General features: G+C 51.2%; 1 protein-coding gene across 1 annotated transcript in view; it reads right to left on the bottom strand.

The window, feature by feature from the left end:
* ADAMTS14 (ADAM metallopeptidase with thrombospondin type 1 motif, 14) overlaps positions 1–15,506 on the bottom strand; it is a 35,693-nt gene that overhangs the window by 19,644 nt on the left and 543 nt on the right. Inside the window, exons 2-4 of the mRNA XM_010580004.1 lie at positions 14,820–15,238; positions 7,577–7,712; positions 6,106–6,302 (exon numbers count right to left, since the gene is read on the bottom strand). Coding sequence (XP_010578306.1) covers positions 6,106–6,302; positions 7,577–7,712; positions 14,820–15,238 — 752 coding nt within the window. The remainder of the gene's footprint in view (positions 1–6,105; positions 6,303–7,576; positions 7,713–14,819; positions 15,239–15,506) is intronic.

Raw genomic sequence — 15,506 nt, 5'->3', positions numbered from 1 at the left:
AAGCACCCGTCCCAGCAAGGAGCTGCAACACCCCAGGGGGGTCACACTCAGCCCTGGGTTTTGGGATGTAGGAGGCTTTGGCACCCTGGAGAAAACGTTAGCGGATCTGAGAAGTCCCATGTCAGGAGTTTGACCTTTTACAAAAATATTTCAGCCTTAATGCGTGTCATATGAGAAGTAATATAAAAGGGCAAGAAAATGGAGTGGAGAGAGGGAGAAATGAAAAATATGCTATGGCCCTGAAGAACTGGAGAGCTGGACCTGAGGAACAGTTGAGGGGAACAAGGAGGAAAAACACAGCCTTTTCCTTCACTTTTCCAAATCTTTATGCGTTTTCCTTCGCTGCCAGTGCCTGTGGGGAGCTGGAGCACCATTAAGTCAGCGCCTCAGCATCATCCGCTGGCACTCTGCTGCTTGCTCCCCGCTCCGGAGGACCCCTCAATCCATCGGGGTGAACGGCGTTCCTGCCTTAGGGACCTGTCTGCCAGCTGGAGCTCCCGGACAAGCCGCTGCCCAACCTTGCCATGACTCAAAGCACCCAAGGGAGTAGCATGGACCTCTCCCTTCCCGGCTGCACAGGATATTTTGGCAGGATGCTCGGCAGACCCCGCGGGCAGCGGGAAAGGATGCTCCGTGACAGCCTGCCGCACCGCAGCCCCAGCCAGGGAGTGAAGAGGAGGGTCACATCCAGAGGAGGAAGGAGCACGAGCAAAGGAGCTGTCGGGGCAAGAGCTTTGCTCCGTGCCTGCTTACCTACCCAGCAGGCCTCCTCTCAGCAATGCCTTTTCCCACCAGCGGTGCCTGCAAACAGTCCCCAGGTCTGAGAAGAGCTCCCTGCCCCAAACTGTGCACCTGCAGGCAACATTATTAGCTACCCTGGGAGAAAAAAAAAAAAAATTGGGGAACAGCAACACTTTTCACAGGCACTGACAAATAAACTCATCGACGCCCTCCCGGCACTGCGCATCCTTCCTCAGCCTTGCTAGAAAAGCGGCTACGGACAGCAGCAGGACCACGAGCAGCTTAGAAACAGCTCATTAAGGGACTAAGAGGCAAGAAACTGTATTATTCCAAGATGGGATTTAATCCCCCAAATCTTCCTTTTAAAGTAGCGCTAAATCCCACTCTCCTCCAGCTAGCAGGGACTAGGTCTCCCTCCAGCCTCTGAACCAAAGAGTTAACCCTAAACCCCAGCCCCTGTTTTGTCTAGGGGAGGGCAGCATTTAGGCGGGGATCTGTACCTAACAGATACCAGCTCGGCAGCAGTGACCTTTACGGTTAATTGAGAAAGCAGATGTGGAACCAGACTGCCCAAGGCTACGGACTTCCCTTAATAGCCAGATATAAATAATTGATCGAGAAAAAAAATTTAAAAACAAATCAAAAGGGCTCAGCACTCGCTGCCATGAAGGCTGCAACCCCACGGTCCCCAAGTTTTGGGGGGGGTGAGCATCAGCAGGGCCAGCATCCCCCCCAGTGCCACAGTGCCTGTGGAAGGAGAAGTGGGGATGGAGCTGCTGGGGGCCAAGCATCACCTCCCCGCTCCCCATCAACCCACCCTGGAGCTGGTTCAAGCCAGCAGAGGGGATGGAAATTGGCCCGGAGAGCAGTTTGCAGGCTTGGCACAACTCCCCCTGCCCTCTGTGGATGCCATTAAGTGAGTCAATGTCTTCAGAGAAAATCCCCCCCGAAAATACCTGCTCAGCAAAGGGCTCGGACCCACCTTCCTGAAGAGAGATGGGATAAAGATCTTCTTATCCCTCTCACCCATGTGGTTAGATGCCCAGCCTTTTTAATACTGTCACCTGGCAAGAAACGTTCTCCTATTTCATTTGAAAGAGGATTTTTTTCGCCTAAAACAGATCAGCCCTTCAGGTTAACTGCATGTTAAGGGCAAACCAGCAAGAACAACCAGCCCGCAGGCAACTCCAAAGCCCCCAGCCCTGCAATGCCAAGGGGACGACGTTAATGCTTTCCAAAGAATGAAAGGAACATTAAAACCCTGTGCATCCTCTCCGAAAAGCTCGATGAATTTGCCAAGTGCATAGGACCCCTGCCCAGACACTCGCCAGCGCTGGGAGTGAGCAAGGCTGCCTACCGAAATCCCTGCAAGCCTCTGGCCAGCCCCGAGCCTGCAGCCCCAGACGCAAGCTCTCGACAGCAAACCGCACTGGCAACGTCTAGACCTCGCCGTTCTTCAGGGAAGGAAAACAAAGAGAGAGACACGAGAAGAATTTGCCAAACCAGCAGAATAGCTGACATTTCAAAACCCCAGATCGCTTACTCAGAACAGCCAAGTCATCCTTAAGCTCCTTTCTTTTATTCCCTCGCTCAATTTTCATGCCGGTGGATTCACCCCAAGCCTGTTTTCTGGGGCTGAGGGGCTAGGAACAGAAGCAAAAGTCCTCCCGACCATATTATCGGGCTTGCTACGTGCACTTGCATCCCCTGCAGGGATGCACACCACTGTGAGCGCCTTTGCGAGGGCTGACCCATGTTATCTATGTTTTCAGTGCAGAGGAATGGAGAAAAGGGGAGGTTTGCTCTGCAGAGCAAGACTCTAGATTTTATCACAGCTCTCTACGCAACAGGCTATGTTGTCCCAAAAACATAGCAACAAACACATGAGCCTATATAGGGGGTGCGAAAAAACGCATGCATGCGTTAAGAGAGACATCAGAGGTATTTTTTGTTATTATCAGTTGGTAAGGAGATGGCTCGTGAACCACTAAAAAAACCCGATACAGCAGAAGGACTACGAGTTGTCCGTTATTTTAGACCAGCCTCCCTCCTGAAATGGCACCAAGCTTAGCAAACCAGTGTCTCGAGCAATTCACGCTCCGGCTTGGCTTTTCAGATAATCTCAGGTTAAAATTAAAGCTGGAGGTTTGATTTTTTTTTTTTTCCCCTAACCCTCTCCTCTGCGGGGTCTCAGTAGCATTCTTTGTCACTCAGCCCTTGGGAAGAATAATTCGGCCAATGTGCCGGAGGGGAGCCGGGCAAGTCCTAGCCTGGAGAAGGCTCTGACTCACGGGGTTTCCCTAGTAACCCAAAACAATTAGAAAACACCAAGTACCTTTGCATCTTTAACCAAATCATGGGCAATATCCTACAAAAACCCAGCAAACCAGCTGACACCAGGGCCAGGCTTAACTGAGCCCATAGTTTGTCTTGTCTCCTCCGAGCAGCACCAGCCGCAGCCTTGAGAGCATCAGGGGCGAGCAGTGGGAAGTCGGGAGGAGAAAACCAAGGAACCCAACTGAACGACAAGGGGCTGAAAAGCAAAGCAGGACACAAAATGTTTCCTCTCCTCTTTCCCTTACGGGGTGCTGGATCCCCTCCTGGTTCCCAGCCCTTCTCCCCACCCTTCAGCCCTCACACGCAGCAGTCACTGCGGCTGGGGGATGCTAATTATGCTTCGATAGCATTGCGATCCCTGCCACAGGCAGCAAGACAGGGGAACGGCTTTCCCCAGCTACCACATCACCCAATATTCATCCCAAGAGCCCAGCATCGGAGAGGGGGCCAGGTTTTGCTAGGGTGGACACAGCTCAGAGTTACAAGAGATGCTCAGATGCGTCTTCTCCAGCGTGCACAGCAAGTGATTGCAAAGGATGCGTTTCCCACTCACTTCAACCTGACCCAAAATCCTCGCGTAGCCTCCAAGCCAAGAAGGGAACGGCAGGCTGGGAACGCAGGCTGGGAGCTAGCAGGGACGGCAGCCTGCAGGGAAGCTCTTAAGTGCACAAAAGGAGCAGTCATCCTCATGTCAGCTTCCTAGGATGGACACAGCGCCGTTTAATGAAAAGCCTGGCAACCCTATTTCTGGCAACAAAATAAGGGTGGTTTTTGTTTTTTTTTTTAAAAAAAAAAAAGTTCTCTGTGACGAATCACTTACCACCAAGCTTCGGCCGACACCGAGTTCCTAATAAAAGGGTTTGTGTCTCGGGGAGAGCCCCAGGACCCTACCTACAGCAGCGCTGCGTTAAGCCAAGCCTGCGCAGCACCGGGAAGGGGTACGTCTCCCACCACCCCCTCGGCACCCAACGGGGACCCCAGAAAAGGCCAGGAAAGTTTTTGATGAACTTCCAAGCTCGCTGCCCCCTTTTCTTGGGACAGATCTTGATAGCAAAACTCCTGGAGGCTTTCCCAGCCAGCTCCCATGCACCATCTCCCCAGCATACTCCAGCCCAGCTCATTAAGTCCTTTCCTCGTTAGAGGGCTGGCCAAGCCTCTCCTCCTTCCCCTTGCCTCCAACTAATGGGATTAGCGTTCGGCTGTGTGGTCCCAGCACGCTCCTCCCCGCCAGCCCCCAGCACCCTCCTCTCTCTCGCTCTCTCCCTCTGCCATCCAGGCCAGAAAGCATGTTTTTTTCTGCTGAATCGGGTATTTTAAGGCAATCCGAGCCGGTAAGGAAACGAGGCAGCGCCAAGGGAAGAGGAGGCAGACGGAGGTCACGGCAAAGCCGGAAAGAAAACGCACTAAAAAGCAGAAAGAAAGAAGGGGAAGGGGGTGGGGGAAGAACGTATAGAAGGAAATAATACTTGGGGAAGTATTTGCTGCGTGCATTATCCTGGTTTTTTTCCCCCCTTTTATTGATGCTGCTTTTCTCCCCTCTTTATTTAATTCATTAAAGTCTCCAGCGCTGCCTTTATTTGAATAGACAGTGGTCCGCCCTTCTCCCAGCACAGCATCCCGCGCATTCACTCCCTGAAAAGTCCTGCCCGCGGGGTATAAACCATGAAATGCGCCTGAAAACCAACCTTTTGATTAGAGCTGACAATCCCCAGGCGCTCAAACCGTCTGTCCTCCCCGATCGGAAAGGAAAAATGACATCATCTCCGACCCCCGTAACGTGGGAAGAGCCCTGGGGTCAGAATAGGGAACCCTGCGGCTTCCCGCTTGCAGAAGGATTTAATAAGCAAAAGGGAGAAACTTTCAGAGAGGGAATTTAAGTGATGCTGAGAGCATCCTACCACAGGCATCGGGATAACGCACCGGAGAATAAAACATTGTAGTGAAGGCATTTGCTTTTTAAAACCAACGCCTTCCCTATTCGGGACCGGCCACATTACACTTGGCCTCTAATCCTGCAAATCCTTACCCCTTATGTTGATCATTTCCCCTTCATTACTGGCAATATGGCTCTGAGCCTGCCTGCCAGGGCAGAAATAATGCCCAAACAAGCAAACAAGCAACCAAAAAGCAAAAGCATCTTTATAGCTTGGTTATTTCTGAGCTGGTTGCGCCTTTCGAACATTTTCTGTCACCATGCAAAATAGTACTGAAATAAAAATAAATAAATAGCGGCAAGGATAAAGCATGGAAAACAAAACAAAAATGGGACAGCACGCAAAAGAGATCTTTGAACGCTGACCCTATTTGCAGACATTCAGGTGCCAGCAGAGCAAACCTCCTGCTAGATGAATAGCTGAATAAATATTGATCCTTCCACATCTCTCAGGACTTGGGGAATACGCACATTTTTATCTTAAAAAGGAAAGAAAAGCAGTGTAGGGAATCGGCACAAGCTGCCCCACGCCACTGGGCAAGGAGAGACGCAGAAGCAGGGCTGCTGTAAAGCTGCTATAGGTGCACAGGTTTTCCAAGGAAAGTGAAAAAACTTCTGAAAATCTATAAAAATCTTCCCCCCCATCAACAAATACTACTCAAAATAAACAATAAACATCATAATTACAAAATAAGTAATAAATATCACTATTTCAAACCAAATAATCAACAACCATTCTTTTTCCTAGCATTTGCTGAGGTTTCAGCCATGAGGAGGAGACGGTCTTGGCCAGGAGAAACAGAAGATGCTCTTGGACTCGGGTGATAGACAGTGATGGCAACCAACACGCCAGACCCTGCCGTTGGCCAGGGGAACGTGATGGAGATGAACATAAAAGGGCTCTGCTTTCCATCACTCCGATTGCCACAGCTATTAAATGCCAGAGCCGGCTGTGCAAAGGAACAGCCCTTCCTGCAGCACTTTCCCCTCCCCAAACCCATTTTTTTTCCAGGACAACAGATTTGCAGCACCAGAAAAGCAGCAAATCAAGGGAGGGGTGGGAGCCACAGCCCCCCGCCAAAGCCAAGTCTTACTATGTTCATGAGGGTGAGGACGTAGTTCTGGACGTGCTCCTTCCCGTGGAAGCGTACGACCGAGTCGTCCACCGCCAGCAAGACCTCGATGTTGTAGTCGTCCTTCCTGGCGTGACGCCTCTTGCGCTCCGCGTCCCCCAGCCGCTCCGTCATCAGCTCGAGGGAGTTGGGGAGATCGCCCACCCGCACGCTGGGCGCTGGGCAAGGCATGGGGGGCAGAAAAAGAAAGAGCCGTTGAGGGGACCCGACACCACGGTCACGCTCCAAAAAAATTTAAATTAAGCAGGAAAAATAAATAGGATGTTTAACTCCAACCCGGTCGCTGATCCAGCTTGCTGTACGGTGGGGAAAGGGCTCTGAATTGGGAGCAAACAGCACCAAAAGACACATCTACGTGATGATGGTCCTACATTGTCCGTTGGGTGGTGGTGGGACACCCAGGGAGGTGGGGAGAACACGTGCAAAACTGCGGGCTGCTCTTTGAGAGTGGGCATCCGTAGCCAGAGCATCCTCTATCCTTCATAGAATCCTTCACCCTTCATCCCATCCTTCACCCCATCACCCAGCAGCACCTTCAAAGCTCTCAATCTCAATCCCATTAGCGATGCTACAAAAGCAACGAGCACACCCTGGAAAACTTTCAAACTTTTTTAAAAATCAGGGAGCTGATTACGATGCCACAAGAGGTGAATAAATGCTGGGGAAGGCTAATGCCTCTGCATAAATATAAATAGGTTTATAGAGTGCTTTTGCACAACATTGACCCCACGCTTGTAAACACTTCTGGGTGCGCTCGGCTTTGTGCGGGTGAGAGGGGACGTCAGCAGGTGATTTATGCGCACAGAGTGCAGCGCATGGCTATGTGATGCTATAAAAAAAAAAAAAAAAGCCATGTTTTCTCCTTCAAGGCAAAGAAGAAGAAAGAAAAAGGACAAGGCACTAGAAAAGCCAAATGAATTATGAACACTGGGAAAAGGAAGAGCTTCTATCATCTGTTAAAAAGTCAAATCAACGCTACATTTCACAATGTATAGGTGATTAAAACAAGACTGCAGCACCTACATCTCCAAGGTGTCGGACCAAGTCCGGCTCTTCTCGACCCCTTCACTCATGAGTCCCGACTCTGCTTCCCATCCCAAGCCCGATGTGACCATCCACGGGCCTGATCACACCCATCTAGGAGATTCTTCCTCTTTGAAGAAGAGGAAGAATAACTCCTATATAACTCATCCAATTTTAACGAAATTTGGAAGAATTTCAGAGTTCCCAGCAAAAGCCCGGCATTTTCTTTCCTTTCTTCTCGATGATGACCAACCAGCAATTAAAGCCAGCCTAAAGCCATAGGGCTAGACTTACGACCCAGAGGGCAAGTGGAAGGAGAAATCCTCTCCCCACAAGAAATAGTTATTCTAAATTGCTGGGAAACACACTAGAATCAAGGAGCCCCTACCTTCAGGGTGGAGGTCCTGGCGGGGCTCAGCACCGTCCTGCCGGATGGCCGACCGGCGGTACACCACGTGTGCCCTCCCGTGCTCCTCCATCTCCTGCTGCCCCCTCTCCAGGGGCTCAATGAAGAACTCGTTGCTGTCTGTCCGAATCAGGCCAGCCTGGACTCCACAAAGAGATAAAGAAAAGGGGGAAAAAAAAAAAAAAAAGGCGTGTTTTTATATATGCATACATGTACATACACACTCAATATACTCATTAAAGATTGATGCACAGCATGCATGAATGCAAGGGGGAAAGGCATCCCAAATAAACCGGGTGTCTTGTTGCTACTCCATGACACTGGGATGGATCCGTTACCATGTTCATGTATGATGATCCTTAACTTCTCCTGTAGATGGAAAAAAAAATAAAAAAGGGGGCAAAAAACAACCAACCAAAAAAAAAACCAGGCCACAATTCAACTTATGTCTTTATATGGTTAGGAAACTCCATTCCTTCTCATCAGCAACAAGTTTTTCTGCCTAACCCTGTGGATCAGGGGATACAGGCTGCACAGGCTTCTGCGCCACGTCACCTCCCAGCACCCTCCCCATCCCCATGCCCATGGTGCCGGGGAGGAAACGTGCCATTTCACCGACGCTACGAGCTGCGATCACAGCGCAAAGGAAGGAAAAAGAAACTATCATCTCTGCCTCGTGAAGTGCTTGGGAATTAGCGCAGGGGAATCCCTTCGGAGGAGAAGCTGGAAAGCATTACGACTCCACCTCCCAAACACGGGGAAGATGAATGAGAGGGCAATCGTCGCTGGAAATGTTGCCCTGGCTACCAACCTGCTCCTAATTAACACCAAGCTCCCACCAAATCCCGCTTACATCAACCCGAGCGCTCATGCCCCGCAACGCCAGCCGGCTCGGACCTTGGGCAAGCAAAAGGATCACCAGGATTTGGCTTCCCCCCCGGGGGCAGCCCCCCCCCCCCGCCCCAGCCTGGCATTTTTCACGGCTCCCTCCATCGCGCACGCTCCTTCCTCCAGCACTGCCCGCCGCTGCCTGCTGTTGAATAGCTGCCTGGAAAGCACGAGCGGAACATATGGATCTGTTCTTATAGCTGTTCGACAGCGTGTACCTACTGGAGTCCTCATCAGGGCTGGGGTACTGGAACTGTTTTCGTCAAATAAAATACAATAAAATATATGTATATTTTGCACAGAGCGGTACGAAGACATGACCTGGGCTCTGTAAACAGCCAGGCAAAGCTGGGGGTCTTCCAAGCCCACCTGGGTCATCGGATCACCTTCGCGTTCACGTACCGTTGCATTCATCATGGCACCAGCCAACCCGGCTCTGTTAGACTTCATCAAATTTCCTGCTCCACTTGGGTTTTATTAGCTGCTTAACTCCTCTGGAAGGCAGGTTTTTGGCTGGTTTTGTTTCACCTCCTTCCGAAGGAATCTAAGTACGGGCAGTTGTGCTAGGATCGACTTGCCCAACACACGTATCTCAGGTCCTTCCCACAGGAGACGTTCAGGTCACCAGGGCAGGACCTCTCCAGCCAGGGCTTGTCCCACCACCCCCAGCCAAGGCGATGAAGATCCCAGCCAGGTTCAACCAAGAGTTTGGAGCACCAGGCAAAGCGGCAGCGACGAGGCAGAGATCAAGCCAGGGAGTCAACCCACAGATCAGATCCAGCGATGGTTGCACAAGTCCGCGATGACGGGGCAGGTCCAAGCTGTTGCTGCTCTTTGTTATATGATAAGAGAAGGTGGGCATCCATTGCTTAACACAAAAACGAGTAGCTGGGTGGGCATCCGACACAGGCATCGCAAACACACTTGGATTTTACATGCATGAATTACGCTGATGATTTCCTCCCAACTAATGTGCTTCCACCTTCCCCATCGCTACAAATTTGGGCTGGAGCATCACTCCTGCTACCCGAAAGCACCCGGCGCGGTACTCCTGCCAGCATCCTATTTTAGCTCGGCGGCGGAAGAAGCAACCCCTGCCCCAGGAGGAGGGCTGCTAGGACATCGCTACCCCCTCGCAACCCTGCCACGGGGCGTTTCACCCGGGACAAGGCATCCCAAAGCCGGTTTATGGGTTTACGGCGAAAGCCGGGACTTGCTGAGTCAGGCGGCCGGAGGAAAGCCTTGCCGCCGCGCCGGGGCAAGGCTGGATTAAAATATGAAAAAGCCTGGTCCCAAGCCACAGCCCACTTGGGTTTGCGCTGCTCTACAGCTCGTGACTAATTATATATGGCTCAAGAAATAAAGCAGCCCAGGCTTTCTTGCCCATGCTTTCTCCCAAAGGCAGGATGCAACACACTGCTGACTCCAGCGATGACCGACGGGCAAAGCGGATATCGCAAGAACTCGTGCACACGTCTGATCAGAGCACCCTCATAAATGAAACAGAAACCGCAGCAGTCACCTTGGCATTTACAAAAATTAAAAAAAACAACCCAAAAACACCATTGCAAGAGGCATGCGTGAACCTGCTCAGTCTTAAAAAGGAGCAGCTCGGGTTGTATTTCAGCATTTTGGGTAGGTTATAACCGTAGGGAGGCAGCAAGAGAGGCCAGACACCACCCAAAAAGCCCCAATAAGCCTTCCTTGGGCGCTTGCCAAGAGATTGATCCCATCCTCAGCAATCCATTTATCATGTGCTTCCCACCCCCTAATTTTATTTGGTTTAATAATACCACATCAAATGAAATCTGGTAAGGTGGGACTATCAGTACTGATATTTCTAACACGAGATGCTGTCTGCAGCTCTCAGTGAAGGTAATTCCCGAAGTAAGAAAATGGCCCTTTGGAGACAATTCCACTGGAAAGAAGGAAAATACACTTTTTTTTTTTTTCTTTTAAGGAAAACATCAAACTCATTTCTGCCAGCTCACAGAGGGTAAAATCTCTTTTCCAGCTCTCCTGCGTCTCCCCAGGCTATGGGAGAGATGACCTGGGCTCGCTGGCCCGGCACCAGCCTCGCTAAGGGGGATCCCCCACCACCACCACCACCCCGGGTAAGCGACTCCTCCATCACCACTGGGTAAAAAGCTCCAACTCCCACGGGAATTCAGGAAATTCTGACACTTCAACGCAGCTGAAATGTGGAAAAATTAATAAAGCTGCTCCACTCAGCCAGAGAAGCAAACAGCACCGAGGAGGGGGAAATCCAGCTGCGTGCATAGTATGTATTTTTCCTACACGATTCACACTTAATTTGGACAAAAAGTCCCAGAAAGCCGGGCTGTGTGTGAACGCAGGCACCGTCGCTAGCCACCGCTCCCCTTTCATCCCAAGATTGCCCAGCGAGGGCATCGGAGGGATCTGGAGAGGGATGCATCCGCCCCGCGCGGAGCTGGACCACGGCTGGCAGCAGCATGGTTTGCATGGCACCGGGGCACAGCCCAGAGGTGCTCGGTCACTAGTTTGGTACCTCTTTACCTGCAAGCTCATTGGCATCACGGGGGAACATGAAATTAAGGGAGATAATTAACCACTGAGACTTTTACCCCACGCTCTTTACTGGGCACGCAGTCTAGTATTGCAAACTCGGGCAAGATGCTAAGCAGGACGCAGAGAGAGCTTTCCACTGGTGAAACTGGGGGGTAAAATACCACTTTCGGACTTGGGGGCTAAAATACCACCTTCGGACACTTTTGCTCCGTTCCCATTGAGAGCAACATCCTGAGACATCTCACACTCCAGGCATTTAAACCAGCACCTTTTTTCTTACCGAAATGAACCCTACAGTTGAGGAGCTGCAAGGAAAATCCCAGAAGACAAATCCATACTTTTTGCACAGGGGCATCGTTATGGGGACTGTTTCTCCCTTCATTCCCTATTAATTACTGTTCCTGAGGGCTTTTGTGCTCTGCTTATCTGCTGCCACCCATATGAAGCAAGCCAGGGCAGCAGGGATGGAAAACGCTGGCTCTACGGTTTGCAGCACATTAGCGTTTGGTGCAAATAACCCCGGAGAGCAGCAGGGAAAAGTCAGCCACGAAAAGCAAATAGGGGGCCTACAGATGATAACTCTTCACCCATCTCTGCAACCAGCGAAGCACGAAGGAAGCAAGATCAACCACACGCTGCTAAAGCTTGTGTGGAAAGATGGGATGCCTTCACTGCAGCGAGATGTGTCCGCCGGGGGAGATTTCCGCCTAACGCTACTTTACCAGTTAGGAATTCGGTGGCTTGGATCAGCTTTGAAATTATGTTATGGCCGACAGCATCTTCCCACCCTGGTACGAGACCCCCTTGCAAAAAAAAAAAAAAAAAGGACGGATTTTCACGCGTGGATGCCTGCAGCAAATAACCCATGTGGAAGGTGCCATGGGTTTGGCATCTGTGGGGAAAAAAAAAAAAAAATCAGCTCACTTACATGGCTAAATAAGGATTTAGGAAAGACTTAATGTGTACTCTCTGTTTCGAGAACTGGGTTGGGGTTTTTTTTCTCATTATTTATAATCTCAGTCTCCATTTATACACAGTGTGATCTCTTTGTGTACACAGCCTTCATCCGCAGCATCCCGGAACGCTTCCTCTGACCAGAAACGAGCGGCCAAGCGCGGTCCTGCGCCTCCCACGCACGCTATACTGGGACGCAAAAGCCGCAAGCCCCTTTTGAAGCTGGTGGAGAACATCCAGCAAAAGTCCACATAATTCCAGGGTACATGCAGACTGAAGAGCAAAAAAGCTACCTACAGCCGGTGCTCCCTACGTTAAGTTAGTCCTTATTTAGCGTGAGGTTAACAACAGTCCCCATCGTGTACATCCCTCCCAGATGCTCTGCTGCTTCTCTGCCAGGTCATGCTGGAGGTAGACCGTGGTCATAAATACCATCCTCCCATCCCATCCTCACCTATCGCCACATTCCAGTTCTGTTTCTTGGTCCATTTGCTACCTTAAGCTCTTTTTACCGCTTTTTGGAGGGGTTTTTTGGGTCCTCTTGATCTCATCACAGCTCCTCCAAAGGGGATATATAAGCTGTCGGACTTATCTAAGCCAGAGGACCATACAGCAATCTACACCAGCCAGAAAACCCATGAAAGAGAAAAACCAACTGCAACGTTGACCGTATCACAAAATCCTCTTTACCGGGGCAGGAGCAGAGCCCCTGCTCGGGCTCTGTCCTCCTGACCTCTTCCCCCAGCCTGCAATCACATGTGCTTCGCTGGATGATGGGAAATTGCTGCTTGAGGCCAGGGCACTTATTTGTTGGCCATGGAGCAATAAATACATTGCAGGAAGAAAAAAAAAAAAAAAGTGTATTATTTTTCTCTTCCCTTAATGCTGCTGGAGCTCTACATGAAGAAATAAAACATCTGCGAGACAACACATCGGCAACCACGATGCCAATAGCGTGTCCCACGATAGCTTCGGAAATGGGGGTGCACCAAAACTGCCCTGCAGAAGCCCTCAGCGTTTGCAAACCACCGAAGCCCCGTGCATCAGCACAACGCGGCTTGGCTAATCCCACCCCACACGGCAGAGCTGGCTGCATGGGGGGCTAATGAAGGTAAAAAGGGACGAAGCGAGCGCCCTGAGCTGCTGATGCTGGGGGAAGAGCCCCTTCTTCCTTTACATGAACTTAAAAGAGTGGGCTTGGGGTTACCAGGGATGGCAAGACAGGTATGGCTGCATAAAACCACATGCAAAAGCATCCCGCAGTACAAGCTACATCCTAAACCGGCGTCGCTGCTACTACCTGCGGCCAAAGGATGGCTGGAACAAGGGCAAAAATAACAACAACCACCGCCTGAGAAGATGCGCGAGGGGCTGAGATGGGAGAACTTGGGGCTAAAGCCTAGAAAAGCCTGGAAAAGTTAAACTAGAGCCTACCTGAGCTGGACCCTAACAGTACAGTGGGCTCTGGGGAAGAGAAACCCCCCAACACCGTCCTCGCTGCTTCCCAGACACAGACTCGGCTGCTGACCGCTTCCAGCATCCCTTCGCTCGCGATGCCAACCGGGAATTCTATCTGCAATGCAACCTGCACACTTAAAAAACAGGTTTTCAATTGGGACGCAGCACTACTAGTTGTTTGCTAGAGCTATTGGAAATACCTTTAAAGCTTTCAAGCCTGCCCAAATTCACCTGCCCCAGCATGATCCACATTACAGGGAAATTTCTGCAAATTCACAGTCTCAGCCGATTCCAGAAAAGATGCTTCAAAAGGTGTGGATTATGTGCTAAAATTGTTGGCAAAAAAAATAAACTACTATACGTAGGCGAAATATGTATTTCTAACTGTGCTGCTCTATCATTTCTGCTTGTATAGTAACACCAGGCGCTGTATAAAAAGAAAGGAATGCCAAATTGTTTGTGCTAGCAGCTAAAATTGGCTAAGGAACTCCCAGAATAAAACAACCAAAAAAGAAATATATATAAAAAAAAGGCAAAATAAGACATTTACTGCAGCCCAGCAGTAACGCAACTGGTACCGGGAGAAAACAGCAAATGCTCGCACCTACAACAAGAATTAAATTGGCTCAAAGGAAGTTTGAAGGGCAATGGGCCAATGGTATAGAAAAATTAGAAGCTATTCCTCTAGCGTATCAAAGGTAGGAAACCCACAGGCAGACCAGACGCTGGGGATAAGGAGGTAACAGAGCCATTTAAGTAATTAACGCACTGTAGCAGTAAGTTACCGATGCTGAACTGCGCTCACCCTGCAGTCGGAAAGCCAAAAGGCTCTGAGCATGTCAGCTATTAGTAAAAAAAAAAAAAAAAGGTCGTTCCTGAAAAAAGATCCTTAACGGGAAGAAGACCACATGCTAACAGTGATTTCAGGAGATGCTCGAGCTCACTCGGCCTCATTGAAGAGGTGGGAAACACAGAGGAAAAAGTTCCTGAAGCAGTCCCAAGGTAAAACGCGGGTGAGCGAGGATGCAGCAGCATCACCGGCAGCGTGGGTACCCGTCCCGGAGGCAGGGCAGAGCCCGCAGGCGTTACGGCATCCGACACGGTCCCCCTCCGGGCAGGAGGCAGCTCAGGCATGGGACAGGCAATTTTTTCAACCCCTTTAATTAAACATAGCTGCACGTAGAGCGGCAGGACAGAGCGCTCGCACGTGTAGTACCCTGCCGTGCTTACGCCACAAGCCACGTGGGGAAAGGGAACCCGCAGCAGCCAGCCGGTAAAGGGCAACGTACGGTGCAGACACCTAACGCATCACCAAAAAAATCAAGTTTCGGGACACCTCTTAAGAGAAAACCACACCAAAACGCGGGCAGCGCGCACGAGGCCTCGAGGAGCTTACCAGTCCGTCGCAGTTGCTGATGGCCACGGCGGCTCCGGGCATGCCGGAGATGTCACCGGTGAAAAGGCACTGCTGTTGGAGAGGTTCCCGGAAAAGCACCTCAAAATCCTCCTGCCATTCGGCCACGGCGCCCACCGGCACCAACCGCCGGTTGGGCCTCAGCCGGAGGTGCAGCTCCTTCCCGAAAACCGTGACGTTGAAGTAGAGCAAGCGGCCGCCGGCCCCGCGGCGCTGGGGGGACTCATCCGGGGGGCTGCGCGGGACACGGCGGCGGGACGGGCGCAGGGACGGGGGACAGGCGGCTTCGCCGATCCCCGCCGCCTCGCCGGACACCACGTGCGAGAGGAAGCGACCCCGGCAATCGGCGCTGAAGGGAACGATCACACCATACTCGCTGAGTTTGCCGGACAGGAGCAGCTCTGCGGAGACAAGACGGAGGGAAAAGGGCTCGACAATGGGCACGGAGCATCCCGCGCGTTGGGATGTCGGTGGCCAACCCAACTCGGGGAGCCTTTGGCGAGCCCCGCCGAAGCTCGATAAAGCCCGAGAGCTACTTTTCCCCTCCCGACGCAGCCCCGCTTTGTAGTTTTAACCGAGCGCGTCAACCGTAGCAGAATAAACTCGGGCTGACGTGCCCCTCGCACGCCAAGCACGCCAACTATTTCTCGCCCAACCTCCATCTCCCCC

This window comes from Haliaeetus leucocephalus, unplaced genomic scaffold (assembly GCF_000737465.1).
Source record: "Haliaeetus leucocephalus isolate CR32 unplaced genomic scaffold, Haliaeetus_leucocephalus-4.0 Scaffold687, whole genome shotgun sequence".
In the NCBI taxonomy this organism is placed as follows: domain Eukaryota; kingdom Metazoa; phylum Chordata; class Aves; order Accipitriformes; family Accipitridae; genus Haliaeetus; species Haliaeetus leucocephalus.
Note: the sequence above shows the minus strand (reverse complement) of the source record. Positions and strands in the feature narration are given on the sequence as shown.